The sequence below is a fragment of the Sinocyclocheilus anshuiensis genome, unplaced genomic scaffold (genome assembly GCF_001515605.1).
Source record: "Sinocyclocheilus anshuiensis isolate Anshui unplaced genomic scaffold, SAMN03320099.WGS_v1.1 scaffold3403, whole genome shotgun sequence".
NCBI classification, from domain to species: Eukaryota; Metazoa; Chordata; class Actinopteri; order Cypriniformes; family Cyprinidae; genus Sinocyclocheilus; species Sinocyclocheilus anshuiensis.
In genome coordinates, this window is record NW_015544684.1 from 159,785 (window position 1) to 168,355 (window position 8,571).

The 8,571-nt window shown below is 37.9% G+C and overlaps 1 protein-coding gene across 1 annotated transcript in view; it reads left to right on the forward strand.

Annotated features, from left to right (window-relative positions):
• The window catches only part of LOC107698230 (cytoplasmic polyadenylation element-binding protein 1-like), an 11,518-nt gene extending 9,394 nt beyond the window's left edge, over positions 1 to 2,124 (forward strand). The window contains 3 exon segments of the mRNA XM_016499201.1: positions 832 to 933; positions 935 to 980; positions 983 to 2,124. Of these exon segments, the coding sequence (XP_016354687.1) occupies positions 832 to 933; positions 935 to 980; positions 983 to 1,071 (237 nt within the window). The 3' untranslated portion in view covers positions 1,072 to 2,124.
• Positions 2,125 to 8,571: the final 6,447 nt, after the last annotated feature.

The window sequence follows — 8,571 nt, forward strand, 5'->3', positions numbered from 1 at the left end:
CTGTGAAACAGTAGACTTTAATTATATGCATTTATGGTGTAATTACTAAATTTGTAAATCCATGTTCATTTTTACCGCGAATAATGCGCTGTCACTTTAATTCAGAGCGTGCAGCACAGCAGAAATAGACGATCACGATTTTATGACGATTTCGATTAATCGCACAGCCCTATACATGCCTGAACGAATCAAACAGCAGATGCTCTGAATGAGACGCGTATTCACTCTCTGACAGCAGGAGGCGCTCATGAAACACCAGATACAGTGTTTCCTTGGTTACCGCCATAAACAAAGCAGCACTGCGCTGAAACACTGCTTTAATATGAACTATACAGAGATGAGATTAAAAGAAAATACCACGTAAACTTTTATGAAGACAGTCAGTTCCCCTCCGAAACTCATTCATATAACCCCCCCAAATCAATATTGAGGATTTTCCTCCAATAGTTTGTGCATCAAGAACAGTGAGTGATCTGCCTGCTACAGTATTTTTCTCTGGCCTGTGTTAACGGGCGTTTACAGACTTCATATTTTCACATAAATGACATTTTGGAAAACGATTGCATTGCAACGCAGTTTGTGCAAGTCCAGAACAGACGAGTTGCTTGCAATAAGACAAAAAATGGCCGATCGCATAAGTTCCAGGGGCAGCTTCTACACACACGTGACTGACCGCTCGCTCGCACCAACAGGAGGAGGAGGGTTGTGTTACTCTACAAATAAAACCGGTACCTTGAAACCGGTAATCGGCCCATGCCTAGTCTCAGTGTGTAAATGCAGTAATGCATGCTGCGTAACTAACATCTCTTCTCTTCCCCACCCCTTCCCCAGACCTGCTTCAAATACTACTGTCGCTCCTGCTGGCATAGGCAGCACTCCATGGACATCCTCAGCAACCACCGCCCTCTGATGCGAAACCAGAAGAAGCGGGATGTCATCTGAAGCCACGCGTGGCAGCACGATGCCTCACCCTGGATGTCCATTGCGCCTGCTCCCCTCGGGGAGCTGCTCCAGAGTTGGCCCCCCTTCAAAAGGCCCTCTCAGGAGTTGGGGCATGGGGAATCACTGTAGAAAGTTCACTGTTGCACTTTCTTTTTAGTTTGGCTTGTTCACTTTGGCACTGTACACAGTGAGATGGGTTAGCTGGGGCCCATGGATGGGAAGACCCAGAGTTTTTGAACCAAGTTGAGATTCAGGCCATGGTTGAAGGGTTTTTTTTTTTTTTTTTTCCTCCTTTATATAGGTTGCTATTTTGTTTTGGTAAGTCCATTCTAAAGTCTCATTGTTTAACAGATAGAAGCCATACAGTGCCTTTAATTGGTTTTCCCTTTCCACACTAGCTGCTTTTTTCTGGCACTTTTTTGCCAATTTTTTACTTTTGAGATGCTATAAAAGCCAGATGCTCATCATGACATTTTTTCAGTTTTAGTTTACATCAATTTTTACATGAAACAGTTTTAAGGTATGGCATGGAAAAGGTTGAGTAGCAATCTACCTGGTGGATTTTTAATTTTGCGCTTTTTTTTTTCGTGGTTTTTTTTTTTCCTCCATATTTTTGGAGTGCATTTTTGCCTTATCAGTGTTCTGTTTGGTAGAACAAGAGGTTTGCGCATAACCCTGCAGATCTATTTGCCAATCCAGATCAATTTCAGTGTGTGCCTCCACTAGGCGTTGCTTTTACTGCTCTCGATCAGATTTCAAAACCAACTTAATATATTAATCCTGAAATGAGAATGGCCATCGACTGCACGTAGTTTTATTGCACTTTTTAATTTACACTTTGTAAAGGGGTAGGTTTTTAATCACTTAAATAGTACATCAGCAGGTGTTGTGGGTGAGAGCCCAAATGGCTGCTTGTTGAATTTAAAACCATAGACTTCCCTTGAATTTACCAAGAGCCTTAGCAGACTAGATGCAAATGTCACTTTACTCATCCTCTGCTGAATGTCTGAATGGATAACTTTACTTTCAGAACCAAGATTGTCTTCTCTTATCACCATATGCATTCCATGCAGAGCTATTTCCCAAGCTCCTGTCATTCTACCTCATTGTGGTCTGCCAAGTTTGCTTATAAAGGTGAAGTTTGAATTTTTGAATGGGCACAATAAAGGTGTTTAAGCATTACTCATGCTGTGTGACTAGGTTTCTTTTAAAGGCCTGTGTGTGTGCGCATGTATAATTGATGGAATGTTACTTTTTTTTTTTTTTAAATATTCAAGTAAGTTTTAACTTAGTTTTATTAAAACTGTTGACTTAAACTACACTAAAATTACTCCTTTTATTACACCAGTCACTAACAGTATACATTTTGAAAACTTTTGCTGCACAATATTTATAAGCAGCACAATGGTTTTCAGCATTGATAAATGATTCTTGCAGGTTTAAGCATAGTAACAAGATATGTAAAGCTTATTTGAATTTTACAAAATTCTTTAAAATACACAATTCTGAAAAAGGGACATTTTAAGCGGAACTGGTACATTCATCCACTTAAAATGATGTTGGGGTTCTCTACAGAGGTTTTGTAATGAATGAGTTCTACTTGACCAGTAGGTGCTGCATTTGTCAGTCTGTAAATGAGGATCCAGGCTGGATTTATTTATTTCTCCTCTCTCCAGGAAAAATTGTGTAATTTGGTAGTGCTGATTAAAGAATTTACGACTTCTGGTTCGATTGATCCTATAAATGTGTACTAATGTCAATATACTTCTCAAAGTAGATCGTCAGAGTGTATTTCAGTACTAGATGGTGGTACAGTATGTGCAATTGAGGGGACATCTAAAATGAGGGGCCATTAATGTCTGGAGGAGCCTATAAATGTTCTCTTCCTCACTCCATTGACTGGCAGTCACATGCCTATGCTGTGTTCTCCAAAGTGTCATAGCTTGGTTGGTTTGTCTATGACAGCATTAACCCCTACTGGTAGATGCCACAACTACACCATCTGGCATCTTTTTGTGTTCTGACTGACACAGCAGGGCTCAAAAAAGCTGGTAAAACATCTACCTATAGTATGATGAAAGAGCAATATAGATGTTCCTTGCAAAAAAAATAAAATAATTTTGATTGGCCATGAATGGTGAAAGATGCTTTTTGTTGCCAGATAGTGTAGTTACCACATCTACCAGCAGGGGGCACATGGGGCTATTCTAACCAGTTAACCTTTAGTTATTTACAGCTAAATGGACCAAAACCAACCAGGAACTTGAACACAGTGTAAGGGGCTGGAAGAGTGGTAAAGTGTGTGAGCTGGGAAAGGACCAGCCGGCTGAGTCTGTGTGAATCATCCAGGAATAACAGGTGTGTGGAGGATGACAAGCGTCTGCATTTACATAACCCCGTTTCTCCTCCCCCTATACACATCCCACTGGCACTACAAAAATAACACAGCCAAAACCACCTGAAACTCATCTCTTCATCAGGAGGTAATCTGAACACTTTGGCATGAGAGATTGGACCTTGGCACGGCTCATTTAACCTCACACATTAGCATGAATGTTTTCTCACTGACACTTTATCTACAAATTAGTATATTACACCTGAATGGAGTCAATCTGAGAAACATGGACTTAATGTGTTATAGTAGACTCACTTTCAGCCATCCAGTAACAGAGAGCTGGACTAAATGTATAAATGCTGCCACTGAATGGAGTTGTCTTGTGAAGACTGTTTTACCGGTATAATGATGTTAAGAAAAGTTTAAAGTAACATATGATCCATTTATTTTGTGTCATGTTATGCTGTCATTGCCCTTGTATTTGCAGAGTTCATATATGGTGGTTGGTTAAGTGTTGAAAGTGTTATATTGTGCTGCTCTCTTTGGATTTAGCTGCTCTAAATATAACCAAGGCTCATTGGAAGTATGTGCCTACATTTTAGCAAAACTCAAAAATGGTCCTATAATTAACTGAATTTTCTGGCTAAAATGACCATTAGTAGCACTAAAACACCATTATGATGACCTCAAAACACCTTTGACACATGCAGTGCATGATTTGATGTTTACTACATATGGCTTTTCTGATGTATAGTAAACTTGCTCAATAGCTCACCTGGTACACCATTTTTGCACTTTGCAATGAAAAGCTCTTGTAGAAGTAAGTTAATGGCACGGTTGCTTCAGAAAGTGCTTTGTTCTCATGTTTGAATTTGCTCCCACTATCGTTTAGGTTTAGAGTAGGGTTTAGTGTGGGTAGTACTTTATTTTCAAGCACGAAAGAGCATTAACATTTTAGCACCACTCCTTGAACAACAACCAACGTAAAAAACACTGCCAGATTCAAGTTAATCGATAAAGCTGATCTGATAAAACTGAACATGTTTTTTTCCAATGATACTGGGTTAAAAAGACACTAAAATCATTTTATATATATATATATATATATATATATAAAAAAAAAGTTCACATAGTTGTGTAGAGGCAACATCATATTTATCTGTGAGAGGTAAGGAAAATGCAATGGCCAGCTTTTCATTTGGCCACAATTCTCATTTACATCACACTGTATTTCCTCTCTGGTGATACACTTGGGGAACAATGTCTTGGCATGTCTGATCCATCCCTGTAAGCCATGGTAATTAAAACACAATTAAATAACATGACATTACAAAGCTGGCCTCTTTTAAATAGATGGTAAAATAACTGATAAAGAAAAACTGTGGTTTGCTTTATCAAGTGTTTCAGGAACAAACTATTTCCATGCTCAACATTTTGTTTTTCTTGGACTGACAGTTCTGCTGCATTTCATTTATAAGAATGCTGTTTCTGTGTTATGAAGACGTTATGTCATATTGTATATACTGGACAAATAAGTTGCATGTGTTGCATGATATTTTTATTCAACTGGATAAAGTACTGTTTGTTTAACATCCTCATTATTGCTTTGGAGGTGGTCTTTGCCGTGTATCATGTAATTGTGTGAGAAACGGAAACATGGCTGAATTGTGGAAGTGTCTCCTACACCCCCTCCACCCCCTTGTGTTTGTAAACTAAAGAACCTTGTAGCTGTGGCTCTTTGAGGCAGCCTCTCCTCAGGACAGAGAGCTGCTAAACGATTGTGGGAAAGGGGGAGGGGCTTCGGCAAAATCTGCCACCACTTCACTCCGTCCTCCTACAAACTTACTAGACTTGAGGGAGTAAAAGCCTGCAGCTCTGGAAAACAAAATGAGCTGCTCAACCGTTAAATAGGTAGTTAGCAAACCTAAACCAAAAAAACGCATGTGCTTGCAGACACATTGGTTTAGGATTCCTTTTGGCATTTAAATATGTCAGTCTGAACCACCACGTGAAAATAATGCATCTAGAGTTAAATGTGGAATATTCCTGTTTGAGTTCTCAGACTTACAACCATTGACTCATAAATAAAATACCAATGCCACTGTTACTTTTTACCTTTTACTACTTTTTTGTAGATGTTCAATCGTCAGCAAAGACATCTCCTAGCAACCAAACTGTGGATGATAAATTGCGCTATTCGGTGCTAGGATTTATTTATTTATTTGCAGGAGTACAAATTTTAACAGACTGGAACATTTTCAGAATATTTTTAAGTGAAAGTTTTATAAACTCTTTAAGCATTTGCCGAACAGGTTTTGTCATGTAACGTAGAAACTTCGGCTCACTGATGCACTTGATTTTCTTGAAAAACGTTGATCATTTGTTGTGTACATACCTCCCTGGCTGTTGCCTTGTTCGTGTGACCTAAAATATTCAGGCTCATATTCATTCATTCTATATTAGTACTGTGATTTACATCCTGTTGGCGATTGAGAAATCTCAAGGCAAATTAGCATATTAGAATGATTTCTGAAGGATCATGTGACACTTTACACTGGAGTAATGGCTGATGGAAATTCAGCTTTGCATCACAGAAATACATTAGATTTTAAAGTATTTTAAAATAGAAACCAATATTTTATATTGTAATAACGTTTTGCAAGATTATTGTTTTTGTCTGTATATTTGATCAAATAAATGCAGCCTGGATGAGCATAAGATACTTCTTTAAAAAACATTACAAGTCTTACTGATCCCAAACTATTGAGCGGTAGTGTGTGTGTATACAGTTTCATTCCTAAACCTGTTTTATACCACATGAACACCTTTTCCCCGAGATATATCACATGAACTGCATAACCGTTCAACAGATCTTCAACATTCTCCTCTTACATCTCTCTGATGTCTGCTGCTGCAAAGTGTTTCAGAAGAAACATCTTCATCCAGTGGGAGATGAAGAGACTGACAGATCAAGAGAAAGAGATGGTCCAAGAGGAAGCGAGAGAGAGAGAGAGTGGCAGAGATGTGGACAAGCATGCTGATGCTGATCTCCACATTTTAGGCAGTTGTCATGGAGACAGCACTGCCTCCTTGGCCTGGCTGCTCTTCGTGATGTTTGTGTGAGAATGTGTTCCAGTGTGTGTTGTGTCACACTGTGATCATAATGTCATACTGTTAGCATGATAACACAGATTGCATTGATACACTTAGCCAGTGTTACAACTTGGCATGGAAGCTGATATTCTGTGAAATGCTTGTTATTTATGACTATCTGTGGTATACTATATGTTGCCTTATATAAAAGCTATTTGTAGCTCAGTGCAGCTGCGGTCTTTCATTATCATTACTGAGGCTAATGCTCCAATCTCTCTGCCATAGTTTTGACTAGTGGAATAAAGCGGGAAAAGGCTGTTGTTAAAGGAATAGTTTGTTATTGTACAACCTTCCTGTTCATATTCCAAGTATCTCTAAACCACTTGATAGTTTTGTGTGAATCTTAATTCATTATTCAGTGAAAATCTACCTTCACAGTGAGCTATTAACTCAAGAACTTACATTCCAAATAATTTGTTAGTAACCAGACTGATGGCTCAATTGGATTTAAAAGCCTTCATATAAACACTTCAATCAATCTAAATGGAATTAAGATCAGATTGGAAGAGGAGCTGTAGACCTTGAATAATCCAATCAACAAGAGAAAAACTAAGCATGTATACATTTGAATACGACTATATTTTCTATCTGATTAAAAAATATCGTATGGGTGTGTGTGTTTACCAGAGCCCTTTAATAAAAAGTTATCTGATAACAATTTTATAATTAAAGCTGCAAGCAGCGATGAAAGGGCCCTCGCACCCGGGCTCACCGCCACCCGGTGGCTTTAGGAAAACAGCAAACAGTGGGCAATATGCATTTAAAGTGGTAAATATAGGAGGAATATGTCAAAGTCATTTATATGTGCAAAAAACTTCCTGCTGCCTGTTTGAGCTAGTGTAAAGCATGGCATATCTTGTTGCCAACAGGTGGCGCTATAATCATTACTGAACATTGATGTGTAGATGTCTTCAGGCCAGTATTCTTACTAAACATGTGATGTTTGGTGCAGATTGGACATTGCATGTTTAAGTTAGTGTAAACAAAGTAATTTCCTGTTGCTAGCAGGTGGCGCTATGATTATAACTGAATATTGGCCTTAAGATGTGTTCTGGCCAGGACTCTTATCAAATGTGAAGTTTGGGGCAGATCGGACATTGCATGTTTAAGTTAGTGTAAAACAAGTCATTTCCTGTTGCCAGTAGGTGGTGCTATGAATATAACTGAATATTGGCATGTACATGTCTTCAGGCCAGGACTCTTATCAAACATGTGAAGTTTGGGGCAGACCGGACCTTGCATGTTCAAGTTAGTGTAAAACAAGTCATTTCTTGTTGCCAGCAGGTGGCGTTATGATTCCAGGGACACGCCCCTTGACGAAAACTCAAGATCTTCGCTATTTAACGTCACAAAGGCCTTATGATGACCCTCACCAAATTTGAAGATGATCCGACGTTTCATGAGTTTTCGAGCATGTTTAGGCCCTCAAAAATGCAATTAACTTTGGAGAAGAAGAAGAAGAAGAAGAAATATAGCTGCAAGCAGCGATGGCGGGCCCAAGCTGTCAGTGCAAACGCCTCAAACGCCTCATCAGGAGAACGGTACCCAGCGGGCACATGCATTTACAGTAACTCTCTGGCAGTCTGGTTATGTTAATTAACATGAACAATAATTATGTAGCATTTACTAATGCGAGTCTCTCTCTCTCGCTTTCTCTCACACACACACACACACACAAAGAGAACAATATATAAAACTTTTGTAACACTTTTCAATAAGGTTTTAGTTTTTAACATTATATAAGTTAACATGAACAATATTTATATAGTATTTATGAATCTTAGTTAATATTATGTTCAAAATTGACTACTACATTATTAATTAAAATTTATAGTTAATGTACATCAGTTACTGTACCATGAACTAACAAACATTTTTTTAATAACACAAATACAGTAAAAATATGTTGTTCATACTTAGTTTGTTAGTTGTGAATTAATATTATTTAACTATATTAGTTAACATGAACAACAATTATATAGCATTTATTAATGTTAATTAATGTTAAGTTAAAAATGTTTTAATACATTATTAAAATTTAAAGTTGTACCTTAACATTAGTTTATGTACTGTGAATTAACATGAACATGAATATTTTAATGTTAGTTTTAACTAACATTAAAAAAGATTAATAAATAATC